This window comes from Eschrichtius robustus, chromosome 21, assembly GCF_028021215.1.
Source record: "Eschrichtius robustus isolate mEscRob2 chromosome 21, mEscRob2.pri, whole genome shotgun sequence".
Taxonomy (NCBI): domain Eukaryota; kingdom Metazoa; phylum Chordata; class Mammalia; order Artiodactyla; family Eschrichtiidae; genus Eschrichtius; species Eschrichtius robustus.
Window position 1 is genome coordinate 30,213,311 of NC_090844.1, and position 21,932 is coordinate 30,235,242.

Genomic DNA, 21,932 nt, shown 5'->3' on the forward strand with positions numbered 1-21,932 from the left:
GCAAGGAATGTGCATTCTTGGCGCTTTCTTCCACGCCTGCCATATCACGAATGTTCAATAAACCGATGAATGACCAACCAACCAATCCCCACTTTCTCATCTGAGGAACTAGAGCACGAAACAGGGAGGGGTGAGGGGACCTTCAGGCCTGATGTCCCAGTATTGAAACTAGCCTTCCCACAGGGGGCCGGATGGGCTAGGATCCCCGCACAGCCTGAGACGCGCCCCCGACCCAGCAAGGCATTAACCTAGGCAAGCTTCCCGACCACCAACCCCACCCGACCCGTCCCTGCCGGCGTGTCAGCGGGGGACCCGAAAGGCATAGGGGCGTGTCAGCGGGGGGATCCGAAAGGAACAGGGGCGTGGCCACTGGGGACCCGAAAGGAATAGGGGCGTGGCCGCGAGGTACCCGAAAGGAACAGGGGCGGGGCGCAGGCTTCGGCGCGCAGGAGCGGGTGGGTAACAGGCCTCCGACCGAGCGCGGGGGAGGAACCGCAGAGCCCTCGGCCCGGGGGAGGTGGGCGTGGCGGCGGCGCGGCAGGACTACAAATCCCAGGGGGCGTCACCCCGAGAGGCGGAAGGGGCGGTCTCGGGCGGGACGGGCCCGAGCGAGGCTGAGCAAGGCCAGAGGGGTGCGAGGGCCACGCTCCGGCTGCGGGCGGAGCGCGCGGGAGACCATGTCCAGCGGCAGCAGCTGCAGCCAGACCCCAAGCCGGGCCATCCCCGCCACTCGCCGGGTGGTCCTCGGCGACGGCGTGCACCTGCCTCCCGGGGACTACAGCAGCACCCCCGGCGGCACGCTCTTCAGCACCACCCCGGGAGGTAGGCACGGGCTCGGGGGTCGCCGCGCTCCCGCTCCGGGTGCGGGCGGTGTGGAGAACGGACTGGGCAGAGCTGGAGGGCTCGGGAACCGCCAGCTGGACGTGGCAACCGGGCTCCGGGGCGCGGCGACTGGGAAGAGCGGATACGGGGCGTCAGGGAGGCGGTGAGGGTCACGGAGGTGGCCACAGGGAGCGCGCGGGGGGCCGCCTTCCATCGCCCGCCCTCTGGGTGCGAACTCCAGAGCCGCGGCTGCAAATGCCACCACATTAGTTTCCTTCTTTCTGGGACAGACAGCTGAGTCCTCTCACCCAAACAAACGCACGCTTCCAGGACTGCCACATGCCAAGGTGTGCTGCCCCTTCTGGGTGCTGGGGGCAGTTCTGAGGCGGAATGGGGTGGGGTCAGGGTGACCCACGAACCAAGAAGAGGCCGGGCCTGGGGTTTTTATGGGATAGGTTGTTGCCGTCACTGACTCTTGCAGAGCCCTTTTTCCTTCCCGAGGCACCCCCAGCTTTGGGCTGAGGGTGCTCGCCTGCTCCAGCAGTGCCTCGGCGACACGGGTGGCAGATCGCCCTATTACGCGTGTGGTTCTCAGCGAAGGGACCTGGGGCCGCGGGCAGCGCTGTGCAGAAAAACACGTTCTTCTGTCCGGGGGGAAGGGAGGGAACCGTGTGAGCTCCCTGAGAATGGATGAGGAAGAGGAAGCTGAGCTGGCGCGGGTGGGGGCCCGCCTTGGGCTGTCCTCGGGAGCCTGGCATTCCCTCCCAGCCCCGGAGTCCCGGCGCACGGGCGCTGATGAAACCTGCCCACGCGTTTGCATGATGAAACCCTCGTGCTCACCACTTCCCTCCCGTCCTCGCGCTGTTCTCACCCGCTTCTGCCCTTCTCCCCTCCCCTTACACCCTCTTCCACCGCTCCTTCCCAAACTACTCGAAAAACGCCACAGATTCTGGCGCTCCGCTGAGACCCACGGGTGGGGGCGGACGCGCGCGGGCCGGGCTGCAGCCTCGTCGCCTGCCAGCGTCAGGGCCACATGCTTATTTTCTCGGGCAGCTGTCCCGCCACCAGCGAGCACAGCCAGATCCGAGGCCCGGAGCTGTTTGATCCAAAACATACAACGTTAGAGCTGTTAGCGATCTTAGACGTTCTTGTACAACGGTGCCGCCTTATTCTATGGAACGCGGCACTGAGGCCCCAAATACGTGCCCACTGTGCAGTGTCACACCGTCTTCACAGATTGAAGAAGAAATAGCAGCCGAGCATAGAGGGGAGAAATGCTGCCTTATATATTAAAAATGATCCAAGGAAAAGTTCCCAGCCACCCCTCCTGCCACTCTTTGACTCAAATTCTCTTTCCATGCTGGAACTTACATAGTCCATGCTGTTCTGCTTTTTCTGTGTCATGATGTGTCTACCGGGACCTTTCTGGACAATTTGGGGGCTCCTTCAAATGAGGGTGTGAACCTGTGCTTGATCTGTTCAGGGTGGGCACTGAGGCAGGCCTGAAGGCTCAGGTGGCCCTATTTTGCAGCTTTGTTGCTAGATGGGGTGGGTCAGATTGGAAGCAATAGCCAGGGGTGCTGTTTATAGGGAACTCCCACTTCTCACTTTGCACTGGGAAATAGGGGTTTGGGGCAGACCTCAGCCAATCTTCCTCCTTTTGAAGGTCTTCAGTTGAGAGAGAGAAGAAGGGGCATCAGAGTGTAACTTAGTTTCTGGGGCCAACAAGAAGGAAGCTAGCAGTGCCCGGAGCTTAAAGCTAGGTCTTTCTTGTCTGGGGTGTCCAGCCGGGGAGGCACAGCTCACAGTCCATAACCTGGAGGATCCAGGCTGGCCTCTGCCTCAGCCAAGTCGTGGAGTCTTCCTCCAAAGCCCACTTCACCCCAACCCTTTGCCGCCCCTTTGCCCAGGGCAGAGGAGCTTGACCTAATGAGAAGAGGTCATTCCTGGCCCCTTTCTGCTTCAGTCTGGAGTGCTGTTTCTCAGTCTTCGATGTGCATACGAATTACCTGGGGACCTCATTTCAATGCAGATTCTGATCCTGTAGGTTGGCGGTAGGGCCTAAGATTCTGCATTTCTACCTAGCTCCCAGTGATTGGTGTAAGTACCACACTCTGAGTACCCAGGAATTGGTGGAATGCGACGGCCCTCACCGTTTCAGACCTCTGCGGTCTGACCAAAAGTGATGCTTCTTCTACCCAGGTAAACTTCTCTTGAGGTTGGGTTTGGCATCCATCTTTAAACCAGGGTCTGGAGAGCCAGGCTTTTGACAGAGTCTTCCTGGGTGGCAGGTGTCAGGAGCTACTGGAGTAAAGTGTCTGCTGGTCACTCTTGCTGGGAAGAGTTTGCACTGCAAACTTGCACTGCAGTGTTTGTCCCTGGGGCAGAATGAGAGCAGATGATCTGAGCCATCTCCATTCCTATGACTCACTTTGCTTTCCATGGTCATTAACCCAACCCAGGCTGAGCCACTGATCTGAAGTTAGGTATCTAGAGAACTTAAGAGAAATTTACATCAGGGAGTGTCACAGATGAATATTTGAGTCTGTGGAGTCTTGTGGGTTGTTTTTTTTTTAAATTATATTGAAGTATAGTTGATTTACAATGTGTTAATTTCTGCTGTACAGCAAAGTGATTCAGTTATACATATATATTCCTTTTCATATTCTTTTCCATTAGGGTTTTTTTTTTTTTTTTTTTTTTTTTTTTTGGCCGCGCTCTGCTGCATGAGGGACCTTAGTTCCCTGACCAGGGATCAAACCTGTGCCCCCTGCCTTGGAGGCACAGAGTCCTATTCACTGGACCACCAGGGAAGTTCCTCCATTAGGGTTTATCACAGCATATTGAATATAGTTCCCTGTGCTATACAGTAGGACCTTGTTGTTTATCTACCCTATATATATTAGAATAGTTTGCATCTGCTAATCCCAAACTCCCAATCCTTCCCTTCCCCACCACCCCTTTCCCTTAGCAACAAGTCTGTTCTCTATATCTGTGAAGTCTTAAAAATCTCCAGTAACACCATAAACCAGCAGAACTATTGAGTGGGTCAGATACCTTCATCCACCCTTCCCCCACCAACCTCTACGTTCCCAGTTCCTTATTGGATGTTTGACCCAAAGCTATAGGGGTTGTCGCTTGGGTGGTAGTCATACCTAAGCCCTGGACCTGGATAAGGTTAATCAGAGGTACGCAGGTACGACTACAGGTGTTACTGGCACCCTATTTGGTTAGACAAACAAAGTCTGTGCCCAGGAAGCTTACCTTGGGGCAGCTCCCAGGTCTGGCCATGGAACAGACTGTGCCGGGAAGACGGGGAGGTGGAGTGGGCACTGAAGCCGGGATACAGCCAGTGTCCCCAGGCCTTAGCCACATTGTCTCTTTTTTTTTTTTATAAATTTATTTATTTTATTTATTTATTTTTGGCTGCGTTGGGTCTTCGTTGCTGCGCGCAGGCTTTCTCTAGTTGCGGCGAGCAGGGGCTACTCTTCGTTGCGGTGAGCAGGGGCTACTCTTCGTTGCGGTGTGCGGGCTTCTCATTGCGGTGGCTTCTTTTGTTGCGGAGCACGGGCTCTAGGCACGCGGGCTTCAGTAGTTGTGGCACGTGGGCTCAGTAGTTGTGGCTCACGGGCTCTAGAGCGCAGGCTCAGTAGTTGTGGCGCACGGGCTTAGTTGCTCCGCGGCATGTGGGATCTTCCTGGATCAGGGATCGAACCCATGTTCCCTGCATTAGCAGGCGGATTCTTAACCACTGCGCCACCAGGGAAGTCCACATTGTCTCTTTATTACAGGTTAAAAGAACTTGACATTAAGGCAAGGAGGGAACTATAATGGGCCTCTTTTTACACTGACCTGAGCTTCCTTTTAAAGCGTTTGGAACATTCCACACTATGTGCCTCATTAAAGACTTTGACGAGGACCCTGGTGTAGAGCATCCCAGACTCCCTCCAGTGCCCATGGCCTCCCTGTTCTTAAGGCCTTTATGGCATGGGAAGACGGTGTGACCTCGAGGGCTTGCGTTGCAAGTTAGAAAGATGAAGTCACACCTGAAATAGAATTATAAGCATCAGAGTTTTATCTATAGACTGAAGCAATTAGACAGACACCCCACGCCACCCCCGAGAACCTGTATGATACTAAGTGAGAACTGCCCGCTCCACGTAGTCGGCCTGGTAGGCCTTACATTCTAACAATGCAGACACAGCTGTTGGATTTGAATTGCCTTCAGAAGCTTACGTAGTTTTTTCCTCAAAGGTGGCAGGGCCTCATTATTTGAAAAAGGAGTTTTTTTGTTTTTTCCTGAAAGAGCAAAGAAGTCCTTCATTACCAAATTTGGTGAAAGGGCCAGCAGGATGGTACCATATTGTTCTCTTGGTATAAAGTAGTGAGGCGTTTGCTTGTCGGGTCGATATTTGATGTCATTCCTGGAAGAGGAATTAGGAAAGGGCAGCATTACTGAAAAAAGGATTGCTTCTTAAGGTGGAACAGACAAAAGGTATTCATTTGTGTGCATAGATCCTTGTGTGTTCAAACAAACAAAGGAAAAATCTGTCACTTTCTCATCTTACTGAGATCCATGCCAGTGTTCTTCCTCCTTTATGATTCATAACAGTGAATCATGTGTATTTGTTTACGTGTTTGTTCCCTAGGTTAGATAGGAAGTTCTTTCAGAGACGGCTTATTTTGCAGTGCCACCAGCTACATGTGATGTCTAGAAGGTGAAGGGTTGAAAAGACTCCTGCAATGAAAGCATTCTCAGGGTAACCTAGTGTCTCTACCACCAGGCCTGGGTCTGAGCTGGCTTACTAAGAATATTTAGAATTTTCTTTTCTGTCCTTTCAGTTACAGGTATAGTTATTTATCTTGGAAAGTCCCAGAGGCAGAAACTAACTTTCTCTGAACTTTCCCACTTATCCCAGTATTATTCCCAATCATTATGGAGCAGAAAGTGGAAGGAAGTGACTTTTTATACTGAGCAAGTCGGTATTGGGACCAAGGCCTTAGACACTAGGATTGCTGCTCTTTATTTACTTGTTTGCAGCCAGTATTGCTGACTAGGTGGAAATAGGTGACATGTGTCCATGGCATTTGGATGCTCAAGACATGGGCCTTGTAACCCATTGCTTATGCCCATGAAGGTTCACGGGGAGAGCTCAGATACTAGACCCAGAGATACTTGTCTTGATGAGAATGGCCGTATCAGTTAGCTACTGCTGTATAACAAGCCATCCCCAAACTTAGTAACTTCAACAACAACAACAATCCGTTATTTCTCTTCATTCTTTGGCCCAGTTGGGCATTTTTTGATCATCTTGCCTGAGCTACTCATCTGGCTGCATACAGTTGGCAGCTGGATTGCCCTGGGCTAGAAGGTCCAAGATGGCCTTAGCCACCTGTCTGGGCATTGCTGGGGACAGCTGGAAGGTTGGGCTCTCTTTCTGTCCTCGTGGTCTCACATCATTCAGAATGTGAGCTTATTTACATGGCAGTTTGCAAGGCCTCTTAAGGCCTAGGCTCAGAAGTCACATAATGTCACAGACATGGTATTCTGTCAGTCAAGGCAAGCTGCGGGCTAGCCCAGATTCAAAGAGAGGGGAAAATAACTCCTCTGAATGAGGGAAGCCGCATATGCAAACATGGATCGGAGGATTTATGTAGACCACGCTTTTAGACGATGTTCCACACGGGCCAAGCCTCAAAGAACAGTCCTTTAAGGAGACTTAACTGCCCGTCCTGCTCTGTGGCCAGCAGAGCCAGGGCCAAGTGTTGAAGCAGACAGGAATCACAAGCCTGTGAATTGACCGTTGGTTTAAGAACAGAGGACACCTTCCTGAAAATATTGAGTCATAGATCCCATGCCCCATTTTCAAGCCCTTCTGTCCAGCTCCAGAAAGCAAACAATACAGATGGCCATGGTGCCAGGCCACTGGGCCATACATTCACTTGCTGTCATGCCTTCTCTTACTAACTGCCGCCCAGCCTACCTCTTTCCCCTTCAAGCAGCCGGGCTTTGGGTACACCCTTCAGAGGAGCCCGTGCTTGCCCAGCCCTGCTCAGCACTCGCATTTGAACATCCTTGATTTTCTGGAATACTGGCAAGACGGTGATGTCAGGTGTCTGAGCCCAGCAGTCCAGAGGTGGGTGGGAGGGGAGACCACCGGGGGTGCAGGTGGGTTCACACTCAGCACACGCCCGGTGAGGCACACGGTGTGGAGGTGAAGAACTGGGTCTCTTGCCTTAAAGAGTGGGTGTGTATAAGTGGGCTTCTCTCTTCTGCTCTTGTGAACGAAAGGGGAAAGTGGGACTATATTAATTTGCTAGGGCTCCCGTAACAAAATCCACAGACTAGGTAGTTTAAACAACAGGAGTTTATTTTCTCCTTGGTCTGGAAGCTGGGAGTCCAAGATCAAAGTGCCGGCAGGCTTGGTTTCTCCTGAGGCCCTGTCCTTGGATTGCAGACCGCAGCCCTCTTGCTGCCTCTGCACCTGGTGGTCGTCCTTCCTCTGTGCAATCTCTCTCTCCTCTTACAAGGACACCAGCATGTTGTTTAAGGGCCCCTACCCAATGGCCTCATTTTAACATAATGGCCTGTTTAAAAGACCTTCTCTCCAATTAGGGTTACACTGAGGTACTAGGGGTTGGGGCTTCTGCATGTGAATTTGGGGGGTGCCATTCAAAAAAACAGGGCCCCTCCCTTTTCCAGCAACAACAGGGGTGGGGCATTTCAGACGGGCACTCCCCTGTTGGTAGTGAGTTTCGGAGGCAGCCTTACCTGGCTCTGCCAGGTGCACAGGGAACGGGGAGGAGCTGGGCCGGCCCTAGAAGAATTCGTTCAGCTATTTTGTTCTGAACGTCCCTGTAAAAGCCTTGTCCCTTCTGCTTAATTTTCGAATCAACCGGCCTATTCCCTCATGGGGCCTGAAGGGAGGAGGGCCCTTTGCCACTCTCTGGTGGCACCTTTGTTACTCCAGGACCTTCATAAGACCCCTTGGCCCCCGAGAACGTGGGCATCTGGGTTCTCTCTGCAGAGCTGGCGGGGCCAGACGTGAAGGGCAGTCTTGGAGGCAGCGTCCTCTTCTGCTTCTCTACCAAGATTCTCTCCCGGACCGGTCGGCTCTGCTTGCCCAACAGACTGCCCATCAAGAACAGCCGCCCAGGCAAGGGCGGGGAGGGAGAGCCGTGCGGGCCCGCGCGGCCGCGGCTGTGCCTCCCGGTCGTCGGGGCACCGGTCGTAGGGGCACCGCCGGTGAGCCGGCTGTAAGCTCATCCGAGTGCGTGGCTCCCGGGCGGCTGGCCCGCGTCCGAGCACAGGCGGCCGCCCTCCGCCTGACCGTGTTGTGAAATGATCTCCCGCCCCTGGAAGGGGAACAGCAGTTCTAGGAATTAACGCGCTTGTACTCTTGTCGGGCCTCACGTCCTGGGGAGGAGCGCTCCTGCCAGGCAGGCCCGGGGAGAGCGAGGGACCAGCGTCTCAACTTACAGGAGCCGTATCCAGACGCCGCTTGGCCCCGAGGGGAGGGCGGGACCGCAGCGGGGGCGGGGGATGAGGAAGGAATCTAGGAGAACTCCCTCCCAGGGAACATCCTGTTCTGGCCAAACGGGCGGGAAAGGAGGCAGAAGTCTGGAGACCCCTGCGACTTCCCCCGTGGCCGGTGCTGGCTGAGGTGCGGTGGCCCCGCTGCCCTGCTCGTTATAAACAGAGGCTGGTGTTTAGGGTCGGAGGCGACACGGGCTGGGTCTGCCTGGGGATGGCTGCGAGGGGCCGGCCTTTCTGAGCCTCAGTTTCCTGTCTGCGAGTCGAGGACAATGTGTCTCCCTCCTGGGGGTCGAGGGGGCCACGGGAGACCTAGCAGGTCAGGCTCTGAGCGCCGCCGCCCTGCCCACAGGCAGGCAGGGCTCACGTGGTGATGTGATCTTCAGGCCACTCCTGCGAGGCGCGGGTCTCGTTGGCACCGAGCTGTGTGGAATGAAGCTGGGACTGGGAGGTGAGGGCTGGTGTGTGGCGCACCCCGGTTTGAGCCCAGAACTGCTGCGTCCCCGGCCCCAGGCTAGTTACACTTGAAAAGCACCTGCCCACAAGGAGATCCTAAAAATAAATGGTTGGTGTCAGAGCTGGAACAGACCTGAGAGATTACTTCTAAATCCTGGCACCGGGTTGGTGCTTTAAAAATAGTTTGAATGAGCCCAGAACAAGCCCTTGTTTACAGGCGCGGAAACCAGACCCTAGGGAAGGTCTGCCTTGCTTTATATGTTCAAACAAGCTGTCCTCACCCCGAAACCTGCCTGGAGAAAAAATGCCATTCTTGCATTTGGTGCACATCTGGAGTTTAAAGTCCCAGATGACACCAGTTATCAAACATGCCATGGTTCTTTTTAATTTTTTGGCCACACTGTACAGCATGTGGGATCTTAGTTCCCCCATCGGGGATCCAACCCACTCCCTCTGCAGTGGAAGCGCAGAGTCTTAACCACTGGACCACCAGGGAAGTCCCCTTGTGGTGTTTTTTTGTTTTTGTTTTTGTTTTTAAGTTAAATTATTTATTTATTTATTTGGTTGTGCCGGGTCTTAGTTATGGCAGGCGGGCTCCTTAGCTGTGGCAGTCGGCCTCCTTAGTTGCGGCCCGTGGGCTCCTTAGTTGCGGCAGGTGGGCTCCTTAGTTGCGGCTTGCGAACTCTTAGTTGCGGCATGCGGGTGGGATCTAGTTCCCTGACCAGGGATCGAACCCCAGCCGCCTGCGTTGGGAGCGCCGAGTCTTACCCACTGCGCCCCCAGGGAAGTCGCCTTGTGGTGGTTCTTGAAGCGTGTTTCTGTGGACCAAAAAAGGATGGAGGACGCCCTTACCCTCCCCCATCTCCACCCCTGCCCTTTCCCCACAAGTCTCTTCACAGGGTTGCTTGCCTCCCCTCTGATTTGTCCCAGTTTTTTGTTTGTTTCTTTGTTTTGGCCCCCATATAACTGATCCCCGGCGTGGATAGGACTGAATAAAGGGTAAAGTATGTCACCTGAAGCCACACTGGCCGTGGTAATAGCTAGGGTTTGTTTGTTTAGGGCTTACTTTGTGTCAGCCACTGTGCTGCCCCACGCAGTGACCCTGTAAAGTTGCACTGTCGTCGTCACCATCATCCCCATTCTACAGAGGAAGAAATCGAGGCACGGAGACATGGAGCAATAACGCCCAGAGTGGGTAGAGCCAGCAAGTGGGAGAGCTGGGTCTCTGACCACTAGGCTGCAGGAAGAGCAGCACTGTATTCTCCCACCAACCCCTACTCCAGTGTTCCCACCCTTTCTCTCCGTAGCTGGGAACTCCGGCAGCCCGCTGGACTTACGGCGATGCATTTGAATGGGCTTTCAGTTAGAAGGCAGCCTCAGTTATTCTCTACATGTAGTTCGAGACCCAACCTTGAAGTCTCCCCCAGCACCCAACAGGATCTCAGCTACACAAATGGTTGGAAGCGTGATGGGGATGGGGGTGGTCCACCTCTCTTCTCCCCGCCAGCCCTGCAGGGTGGCAGGTTCTGGATTCCCCTGTTCTGCACCTCCAGTACCTCCCATCTGAGTCACCCACGGACCACTCCCCAGTTTGGGGCAGTGCAGAACTGGGGTGATTTGGATGCTTCTCTGGCTCAGGGGTTTAGGGTCAGGGGGCTTGGATTCTCTGTCGCCAGCGGTACACACAGGGTAGGTCTCTCCCTGTCCCTCTGTGATCCCCACCTACGCCTCCGTTTTTAGACTCCACACACTTGACAGTAATCGTTTGTTTCCAGGTCTTTCTCCTCCGACTAAGTGTGTGTCTGAGATCAGGGAGCTGTTCCTATATCTAACGGTCCCTTACATCCCTCACACCTGGCCTGCTGTGGTCCAAAGGGGTTCAGTGAGGGACTTCCCAGGCAGTCCAGTGGTTAGGACTCAGCACTTCCACTGCAGGGGGCACAGGTTTGATCCCTGGTCGGGGAACTAAGATCCCCGCCAGCCCCATGGCGCGGCCAAAAAACAAACAAAGGGGTTCAGTTAGTGAATACATGACCGACCCAGCACACCTACTCTCAGGACATGGGATTGAGCAAAGACTGGCAATTTTGTGGGTGAGTGTTAACACTTCTGATCCTTGAATACAGTTCTGGAGTTACAGTCTAGCGTGGACGGGGCTGGTGCACATGGCCAGGAGGTGCTGGAGGAGTGAGCTTACCACTCCTTCCCCAGCCCAGCAGAGAGCCCCCCTGGGCTTTCATGGGGTGGGGAGGCTATCTTGTTCCAGCCACGGCAGTTTTAACTTGACTTACTAGGAAAGGAGATTCTGACCTTATATCCTTATTTATTTGTTTGCTTAATATCCCTATATCCTTATTACAGTTTTGTATTAAAAAAAAAAAAGTTCAGTGTAAAAGATGTTTTCTTTGCCTTAATCCTTATCTCACCCCCAGAGATAACCAAACACAAAATACAGTTCTGTGACTTTTTCATGAAATACTGTGGACAGTGTACACTTTTCTTATTCCAAATAGTACCTGCACAGCATTGTATTGTCTGATCCATAACTTATTTAACCTGTCCCTTAGTTTTTAAAAAAAAATCAAAGTTGTATATATATAAAGTTATAGGACTTCCCTGGTGGCTCAGTGGTTAAGAATCCGCCTGCCAATGCAGGGGGCACATGTTCGAACCCTGGTCCCGGAAGATTCCACATGCTGCAGAGCGACTAAGCCCGTGCACCAGAACTATTGAGCCCACGTGCCACAACTACTGAAGCCCGCGCGCTCAGAGCCCGTGCTCCGCAACAAGAAGCCACCACAATGAGAAACCTGCACACTGCAAGGAAGAGTAGCCCCTGCTCGCTGCAACTAGAGAAAGCCTGCACGCAGCAACGAAGACCCAATGCAGCCAAAAATAAGTAGATAGATAGATAAACAAATAAATAAATAAATTTATTTTAAAAAAAGTAGACAGGGACTTCCCTGGTGGCGCAGTGGTTAAGAATAGCCTGCCAAGGCATGGGACATGGGTTCTGGCCCTGGCCCAGGAAGGTCCCACATACCGCGGAGCAACTAAGCCCGTGCACCACAACTACTGAGCCTGTGCTGTAGAGCCCGCGAGCCACAACTACTGAGCCCGCGTGCCACAACTGCTGAAGTCGGCGCACCTAGAGTCCTTGCTCCGCAACAAGAGAAGCCACCACAGTGAGAAGCCCGCACACCTCAGCGAAGAGTAGCCGCCACTCACCGCAACTAGAGAAAGCCCACACACAGCAACGAAGACCCAATGCAGCCAAAAAATAAATAAATACAAATTAAATAAATAAAAACAGTAAACTGATTTAAAAAAAAAGAAAAGAAAAAAGACTCATCTCTTCATTCAGGAAAAGTCTCTTTTCTTTTTTTCTATTTAAGTAAATTCTTTTGATCAGTTTTTCTTTTCTCTCTTTCTTGACTTCCTATTATCCAGGATTTTGGTACTATCTCTAATTGGTTATCTTTTTGTCTTCTGCTCTCTTTCTTATCTGTTTCCTCCTGTTGGTTTTGATTTGTTTTGTTTTGTTTTTGGCTGCGATGGGTCTTCATTGCTACATGCAGGCTTTCTCTAGTTGTGGTGAGCAGGGGCTACTCTTCGTCGAGGTGCACAGGCTTGTCATTGCAGTGGCTTCTCTTGTAGCGGAGCACGGGCCCTAGAGCACGTGGGTTTCAGTAGTTGCGGCGTGTGGGCTTCATAGTTGTGGCTCGCAGGCTCTAGAGCACAGGCTCAGTAGTTGTAGCTCGTGGGCTCTAGAGCGCAGGCTCAGTAGTTGTAGCTCGTGGGCTCTAGAGCGCAGGCGCAGTAGTTGTAGCTTGTGGGCTCTAGAGCGCAGGCTCAGTAGTTGTAGCTCATGGGCTCTAGAGTGCAGGCTCAGTAGTTGTGGCACATGGGCTTAGTTGCTCCGTGGCATGTGCGATCTTCCCGGACCAGGGCTCGAAACTTTGTCCCCTGCATTGGCAGGCAGATTCTTTTTTTTTTTTTTTTTTTTTAATTAATTAATTAATTAATTAATTAATTTATTTATTTATTTTGGCTGCGTTGGGTCTTTGTTGCTGTGCGCAGGCTTTCTCTAGTTGTGTCGAGCAGGGGCTACTCTTCATTGTGGTGCGCAGGCTTCTTGTTGCAGTGGGTTCTCTTGTTGTGGAGCATGGGCTCTAGGCAGCGGGCTTCAGTAGTTGTGGCACGCAAGCTCAGTAGTTGTGGCTCACGGGCTCTACAGCACAGGCTCAGTAGTTGTGGCGCATGGGCTTAGTTGCTCCTCGGCATGTGGGATCTTCCCAGACCAGGGCTTGAACCCATGTCCCCTGCGTTGGCAGGCGGATTCTTAACCACTGCACCACCAGGGAAGTCCCTGTTGGTTTATTTGAATCTCTCATTAAATGTTGTGAGCTTTTTTCAGAAATGCATGGAGACATTTGACTGTTTATATTTAAGAGTGAGGTGCTTAAGAGCTGACCGGAAGCCCCTTGTGAGTTGTGGAGACTGGTGGACTCAATCTAGTGGCTAGTTGGTTTTTTGCATTTGGGATACCCACCTCCCCAAATCCGTTTCTACAGATCTGTATCTTTACTCTTGATTCTGAAGCAGGGCAGGGCTGGGGGTTTGAGGCCACCGTTCAGGAGGTCAGCTTTACTTATTTTCCCTGTGTCCCCTCCTCCTGGGTGAGGAATGTGTGGCACCTCTCCCTGTTCTCAGCCCCCATCTCCATTTTCCTTGATGCCTCTAATTCCTGAACCTTCCTAGGTTCTGACCCCACTCGCTTCCTGTTGTAACCTCCAGTGCCACCTTCCTGCATTTAGTGGTCACCCTTTCCCTCCCTCTGTTAGAACCACTCCTCCATGCACTTTCTGTCCTCATATATCGTGATTTGGAGAACAGTTGGAACCCCTTTTGCATCCAGGTGGGAGCATGTGCTTCGACTTGTTCTTGGTGTTTTGCACGACTTGTGAGAGAAGCAGCAGGGAACACCGTCTTGGCTCTACCAGCTGGAAGCTGCCTAGATCCTCAAAAGCTTTTGTCTGTAGAAACCTAGTGGAGGTGGGTCGTTTTCCCTTACACGGAGAGGAAGTAGGCCCTCAGCTGAAGAGTGTCACGTGGGGACCGGCTGGTGTGACACCCCCATGCGCCAGAGGGTCACACTTGACCAGCACCTCCAGCCACTGCTGCTCAGCCTCGCGGGGACCGTGGCATCCCCTGCTGGCTCCCACTTCCTGTCCCCGTATGCAGGCCACGTCCCCAGTTCCGGGAGACCGCGGCAGCCTTGTCAGCTAAGGCTTCCTATTTTTGACAGTATGGGACTGTGTGTGCTTTGTAAAGTTTGCGTCCTCTGTGGGAGGCGCAGGGAATTTCCAGAAGATCACTGTTCACTGAAGCTGTGTGATGGTGGATCCCGTGAAGGGTTGGAAGAAGAAAGGGTTAAAAAGCCACAGCAGCTTCATCTCCAGCTCCTATCCTTCACCAGCCCCAAATTAGTCAGTGGTGGCTTTGTGGTCTCCTCCCCTCCCAGGCTCCATGCCTTGTCAGCTGACTTTCTGAACGCCCTGTTTCCCCTCCTACAGCCTCCCTCCCTGGCTGAATTACTCTGTTGGTGGCTGTCTTGGGTGCCACCTCTGCTGGCATTTAGATTATAGATTTTATTAGCTGAAATGAGGATTTTTATTTTTAAATAAGTGCACTAGCCATAGGATAAAGGGCACATTGTTTATTTCTTTTTCTCTTTTAAGCGTAATTACTGGCTTTTCAAATGCTGGGGGCTACTTCTGAGTATGTACCCTGAAGAATTGAAAGGAAGGTCTCAAGATATTTGCAGGGCTTCCCTGGTGGCGCAGTGGTTGAGAATCTGCCTGCCAATGCAGGGGACACGGGTTCGGGCCCTGGTCTGGGAGGATCTCACATGCCGCGGAGCAACTGAGCCCGTGAGCCACAGCTACTGAGCCTGCGCGTCCGGAGCCTGTGCTCCGCAACAAGAGAGGCCGCGATAGTGAGAGGCCCGCGCACCGCGATGAAGAGTGGCCCCCGCTTGCCGCAACTAGAGAAAGCCCTTGCACAGAAACGAAGACCCAACACAGCCATAAATAAATATAAATAAATAAATAAATTTATTAAAAAAAAAAATACTTGCGCACCCATGTTCCTAGTAGCATTATTCACAATAACCAAAAGGTAGATGCAACCTGAATGTCTGTGGATAAACAAAATTGGTATAGCCATACAGTTGAATATTATTCAACCTTAAATGGAAGGAAATTCCCACATGGGGTCCAGCCATGTAGATGAACCTTGAGGACATTATGCTAAGTGAAACGAGCCAGTTGCAAAAAGACAAATACCGTATGATTCCACTTATATGAGGCATCTAGAGCAGTCCAGCTCAGAGAGACAGAAAGTGGAGTGGTGATTGCCAGGGGCTGGGGGAGGGGCAGTTGTTTCCTGGATAGAGTTTCAGTTTGGCAGGACGAAAACAGTGCTGGAGATGGGTTGTACAGCCATAAGGATGTACTTACACTACTCAACTGTACATTTTAAAATTAGTTCAGATGGTCAGTTTTATGTTGTTTCTATTTTACCACACTTGTTTAAAAAATTGCTGAGGGCTAGTGACCTTTAAAGAACCTCCCCAGAAGCTGCTGACCTCCAAGTTCTTTTTTGAGACGATTGAATCTCCAGCTCTTAGGTTCAACTCCGATGGGGTCAGTTCCCTACTCTGTGGTGAACAAACCAACAAAAAAAGCCAAGGTGGTGTTAAGGAGTTTGGGATTAGCAGATATAAACTCTTATACATAAAATAGATTTAAAAGGTCCTACTGTATAGCACAAGGAACTGTATTCAATATCCTGTGATAAACCATAAAGGAAAAGAATATGAAAAGAATATATATATATATCTAAATATATGTGTATGTGTGTATATATATATATGTAACTGAATCACTTTGCTGTACATCAGAAACTAACACACTATTGTAAATCAACTATACTTCAATAAAAATAAAGAAAGAAATGATGGACTTCCCTGGTGGTCCAGTGGTTAAGATTCCACCCTTCCACCGCAGGGGGCGCGGGTTCGATCCCTGGTCAGGGAAGTTCCACATGCTGTGCAGTAAAGTGCCAGGCCGTGAGAACTAAGAAACAGAAAAATGGTCCCATCTCTGAAGCCAGGACGTCCTCCCTCAAGGAGAGGGCTCCGTTGTTCTCCATTTGTAGCCCACTGGGCTCATAGGCACACAGCCCTTCATGGTACAGGGGAGGCCCGAACGGCGGGGGGCCGGGGGCAGGCACAGAGGGTGAGGCGCACAGGGCCCCCCGGCTGGTTGATAGCAGAGCCTAACGTACAGCCCCGTTCTGTGTGCTTTGCTCTCCACGCCTCCCCCTGGGAAACGTGAGCTCTGAACTTTTGTCCTGCTGGTGATGAGGAGCAGGGCCGTCAACCTCAGCAATACTGCCTCTCAGAAGAGGAGAGCAAGACAGGGCGGCCGCCTAGACAGGCCCGAGTCCGACTGGGCCAACTCAGCAAGGAGGCAAAGTTCAGCTTGGGTGTCTCTCACCATCCTCTGCTCTCCAGCAGCCCGGGTCGTCCTCAGCACTGGAGCGCAGTCTTACTAACTCACATCAGAGCTCAGATGCAAACCGGTCCCTCTCCTGGCTCCAAGGGATAACAGAGAGGCAGTGCTCAACATCGAGAAATGAATCTCAGCTGTTGGAATGTTGCTCAGCAGAGCCATTAAGTGAGGGACGTATTTCAGGGCTATTGATAAGGAAGGGCGTTCCTGAAGTCCTTGCATCCTGGTTTCTAAACTGGGGCCATTCACCGTCCATCTGCAGTCTTCATTTATTTTTTCATTGGAATATAGTTGATTTACAGTGTTGTGTGAGTTTCGAGTGTACAGCCCAGTGATTCAGTTATACAATACATATATATATATATAAATCTATTCTTTTTCAGATTCTCTTCCATTACAGGTTATTACAAGATATTGAATATAGTTCCCTGTGCTATACAGTAGGCCCTTGTTGGTTATCTATTTTATATATAGTAGTATGTATATGTTAATCCCAAACTCCTAACTTATCCCTCTCCCTCATCTGCAGTCTTTTTATTTATTTATTTATTTATTTATTTATTTAGGCTGCATTGGGTTTTCGTTGCTGCACGCAGGCTTTTCTCTAGTTGTAGCGAGCGGGGGCTACCCTTCATTGCAGTGCGCGGGCTTCTCACTGCGGTGGCTTCTCCTGTTGCGGAGCACGGGCTCTAGGCACAAGGGCTTCAGTAGTTGTGGCACACGGGCCCAGTAGTTGTGGCTCGCGGGCTCTAGAGCGCAGGCTCAGTAGCTGTGGCACACAGGCTTAGTTGCTCCACGGCATGTGGGATCTTCCCGGACCAGGGCTCGAACCCATGTCCCCTGCATTGGCAGGCGGATTCTTAACCACTGCACCACCAGGGAAGTCCCTCATCTGCGGTCTTTATCATACTTCGCATTCTACTTGTACATATATTTAATATTTCCCTTTATATCACCTTCTCTTTTAAATTTAGTTTTTATTCTTACATATATCATGTAATATATAACATGTACTATTAACCATATTCAATTATATCCTATTGTATATATTAAAAGGAAGCTTGATATCACAACTGCATATGGAAAAACCAGACTCCCTTGCCGTAAATAGAGGGTAGCTATAAAAAGAAACATAATGACAACAAGACAGTTTTAAATTCCTCTGCCTGGTGATGGCTAGGAGCCTGGGGCCTGCTCCACGTTGAGAAGGGAGCCATCAGCAAATGTTCGGGAGGTGTTATGTTACTAGGACCACGCTGGTGCTTCCGAGATAATCAGGATTAAACAAGGGCCCAACGGGAGTAACCTTCTCAGCCTTCTCTCTTGTTTCAGGAATCAGGTGGCCTCCCACCAGGCTCCTGGGTCCTCTGCTTGAGAAAACACTCCCTTTTTAAGGAGTGTCCCAGGCAGCTGCCCTCATAGGAGGGGTCCTGGGTGCTTTAAGGATAGTGAATCATAAGGCATGGCCCCTCACCCTAGGGTGACACTTGAGAAAGGAGAGTCACCCTGTCTCCTGTGTAGAAGCGCTGAAGTGCAGGGACGCATTGGAGCGGATAGGTAAAGGATGCTGGGGGCGGGGGTGTCTCAGGGGAGATGGGCTGAGTAAAGAGAGGCGTGGGGCGGGAGGGCTTGAGTCCAGGCAGGAAGCGTTCTCATTTTTTACTGGTTGGGGGGATCACTTGATTTTTCTCTTTGCCCCTCTGTAAAATGGAGTTAAATATTCTGGATATCCCACGAGGGTGCTGTAAGGACAGAATTGAAAAATGCATAAAAAACGCACTTTCTCCGCTGTCGGATGTGATTGTCGTGAGTGGCGACACCGAGCACAGAGTCGGGGAGTGAGTTGGTGGGCTTTGAGCAGCAAGCTCAGGGGAGGAAGGATGCGGTCAGGTGGCCAGAGGATCGCCCGCGGGACGGGGAGCCGGGGCAGTTTGGTGGCATCAGGGTCCTGGGCTGCAGCCAGGCATGAGTAAACCTCACTCCTCCGTCCGGGCTTTTGCAGGAAAACCTGCCACCTGTGCTGCAGCCGCACCTCAAAGACATGGGGGAAAACAGCAGGCTGTGGGGGAGCCGGGGGGTCCGCCATGGCTTTATCAATGTCCCCGCCCCCTGCCAGGTACCAGGATCATCTACGACCGGAAGTTCCTAATGGAGTGTCGGAACTCACCTGTGACCAAAACGCCCCCGCGGGACCTGCCCACCATTCCCGGGGTCACTAGCCCTGTGGGTGGTGAGCCCCCTCCAGAAGCCGGCCAGGACCACCTGAGCAGCAGCCCAGAGGACAAGCCGGCGGGCGGTGAGTGGCCGGGCTCGGCCAGGCTCTCCCTGGGGAAGGGAATGCGTGTGGTCCCATCCGCTCAGGGGGAGTTCCAGGGAGGGGAACGATGCCCCTGCGTGGAACAGCCCAGAGTCCAGAGGGTGCGCGTAGGGACTGGAGTGTAGAACTTTCATCGGAACCAACTTTCCCCGGGAAAGGGGCCCAGGAACCGGAGGAAAGGCGATTTGGCCTCAGATAATCTCATTAGTGGGGAGCGTGCTTGAAACGCCAGGGGATCACGCAGCCACTTTGATCAGCGCTTTGATAACCTTTGTGTAATCGTCCCTGAAGCGTTTCCGTGTGTCTGTGATACTCGGAACCCACCCACGGTATTTGTGGGCAGGAGGTGACTTATCAAAGCCACAGTCCTCGCCCTCGAGGAAATTACATGTCTGTGGGATCAGAAAGGCATCCGGGCTGCCTTCTGTTAGGGTGTCCGTAGCGGATTCTGGAGACGGTAGAAACAGTGCAACCAGTTGTTTCTGCAGGTTCCACATGGGGTAGCTGGGTCCTTCCTGGTGTCCGTTCCCCACACCCCCTGCCAAGCGATCAGAGCAGCCACCCCGGCAGAGGTGTGTGGATGCCCTCTTTGTGGCATCGGGACCGGCGGGCCGGAGCATCTGAGCGCTCCCGCTACGTGGAGGACGCAGCATAAGCACTCGCAGACAACCTGAGTCAGCCTGGAGGCCGCCGGCCCTTCACCCAGAGGCGGTACACCAAGCCCAGACAGGAAGCAGCTGGGACCTCAGGCTGGGCTGGCTCTGCTGACAGCAGCAGAGAACCCATCTCCCCAGAACCCATCGCCTGCAGGATGTGGTTCATTATTAACTCGGGAACCCCACCTCCCAAGACGGGCCCCAGTTGCCTTGCCTTCGGACTTGGAGAGCTGTGGAGGGAAGGGAGGTGGAGTCGGGCACAGAGAGCGCAGTAGGAAGGACGGCCCCAGGCAGCGCAGTTCCCTGCCCTCTGTTACAGGCTGGAGAGAAGGAGGGATAGAGTCACGTGGTCGGTCCCCCGCTTAAACCAAAGACTGGTAGTTGAGGATGGAGGTTGTCAACACCTGAAATGGTTGCGTCACCACTACCTGAAAGCTGTCCATCGCCCGCACTTGCACACCCTCTTCCCTCCCAGTTTCTAGAACTGCTCTGGCCCATAACAAACGCGGGTTAGCCCAGCAGTGCCCCAGGCCAACAGCTCTGACCCCACAGTAACAGCCTAGTGGTCTGCATGACTGTTGGGATGGGGTGTAGTGGAGGAGGGGGACATGATTTTCCATTTTGCTTACTGGCTGTGAGACGCCAAGGCTCCTGCCCTTGGACCCACATATTTGTGGGTAGACGAGGGTAGTTGTTCCCCTGTGGGGCTCACAGCAGGCATCCTGCCCTGTGGAACCTTGGAGCAGCATTGGCCAGGAGATTGTGAAGGAGGCAGTTCCATTAAAAAGGAAAACAAGGGAATTCCCTGGCGGCCCAGTGGTTAAGACTCCACGCTCCCAGTGCAGGGGTCCCGGGTTCAATCCCTGGTCAGGGAACTAGATCCCGCAAGCCGCAACTAAAAGATCCCTCACACGGCAACGAAGATCCCGAGGGCTGCAACTAAGACCACGCACAGCCAAATAAAGTAATTAATTAATTAATTTTTAAAAAAAGAAAAAAGAAAACAAGCTGCCGCAGCATGAATTACTTGAAAATTTTAATGGTAAGAGTTGGACAAGGACAGTGAGTGGCTGAATTACCCAAATAACTTCTGTATCACAGGGTCAGGCTATTCTGTGGGGAATCGGATGTATGCCTAGTAGGTTAGGGTACCACTTTCTAAACCAGAAGCTGGGACATGTGCTCAGAAAGGATTTATGTTTAAGAAATATTTGGGAAGTTGTATTTATTTCAAATCACAAGGAGCCATTCACTCTTATTCAAGATAATACAAATTATACAAAATTCAGGGCTGTCACCTCTCCTGTGGGGAGACGTGATCTCTGTGCCTCATTTGGGATTGGGGGAGGGAACACAGCTGGACGTGTGTTTCCAGGAATTCCTGCTCTCCCTCCATTCTCCTTGGAAGCACAAACCTGGCCCTGCTCTCCTTGTGGGAACAGCAGAATGGGAAACCACGCCTCTTCTTGGCCTCTAGAATGTCAGCGCTACCACATGCCCATGGCTCACCTGGCCCTCTGTCCCTTCTCTCCCCAGGTGAAGAGTCACAATTTGAGATGGACATTTAAAGGGCCAGCCGTCGGAGTGCGCAATGCCGCTGGGCCCCAGAGGCCCGTCTCGGGAGAAGAGTCACACCAGCCAGGCCTTATGAAAGTTACCATCCTGGGCAGGCGTCGGGTGTGGAGCCGTCAGCCCAGCCCGCTGCTTCCTCACTCAGGGCACCTGCTTCCCCTCCCCCTTCGTGGACACCAGCAGATACCTCCGTGTGCCTCCAGCCCTGCAGGAGCTGTCACCCCGAGGGCAGTGACCTCACGCACACCCTGTAGCCCAGGGCCAGCAAGTGGACACGAAGGAGTCCTCCGGCTCTCCCAGCCCCCTCCTCCAGGGGGCGCACCCACCCTTTCCTTAGGTTGGTGCGTGGGAAAGCTCCCCTCCCCCTCCCTTCCCAAGAAAGGAAATAAAAGCCACCTTCGCCCTAGGGACAAGAGTTGGCCCCCTGTCTGAGCTCTTTTCAACTCCATGTGGATAGCTAATGCCAACTCCTGTGTGTGCCATGCTTGTCAAGCACTTTCTACACAGTATCTCACTTGACTGGCACACGGATCCCGTGGGGTGAGTAGAACACGTGCTGGCCTCACCGTCCAGCTCGGGAAGGTGACAGCGCACGCTGGTCCAGGACACATGTCATCGGGGCAGGGTTGGAGCTGTACTACTCTCCATCTCCTGTTTTTCGGTGCTAGGTGCTACCTCTTTTCTAGGCTGTGTCCCCCCCCAAACGTGTCCAGTGGTTCAGTCACCTTAGCTCTGCGGGCCCTCCCCTGCAAGCATCGAAGGGAAGGAGAGCCTGACCCCCCGCTGACATCGACATATTGATCCACGTGTGCCCCTGGTGTCTGTCAAGTGTCCCTTTGTATGAGCTGCCAGGGGACCACGGACGTGAGAAGCTCTCTTGGGGATTTCACTGAAATGTAAGGTTTGCCCACGAGAAAAGGTAGCATAAAAGAGGTTGTATAGAGTTGGTAACCAGCGAGTGGTCCATGCAAGGGGAGGCTTCATGGAGGTGATGCTAC

At 52.6% G+C, this 21,932-nt stretch overlaps 1 protein-coding gene across 1 annotated transcript; it reads left to right on the forward strand.

Annotated features, from left to right (window-relative positions):
- Positions 1 to 585: 585 nt before the first annotated feature.
- EIF4EBP1 (eukaryotic translation initiation factor 4E binding protein 1) lies at positions 586 to 21,349 on the forward strand. The gene is made up of 3 exons (XM_068531949.1): positions 586 to 822; positions 18,506 to 18,685; positions 20,899 to 21,349. Exons 1-3 carry the CDS (start codon positions 678 to 680, stop codon positions 20,928 to 20,930), a joined length of 357 nt encoding a protein of 118 aa, XP_068388050.1. The 5' UTR covers positions 586 to 677; the 3' UTR covers positions 20,931 to 21,349.
- The last annotated feature ends 583 nt before the right edge of the window (positions 21,350 to 21,932 follow it).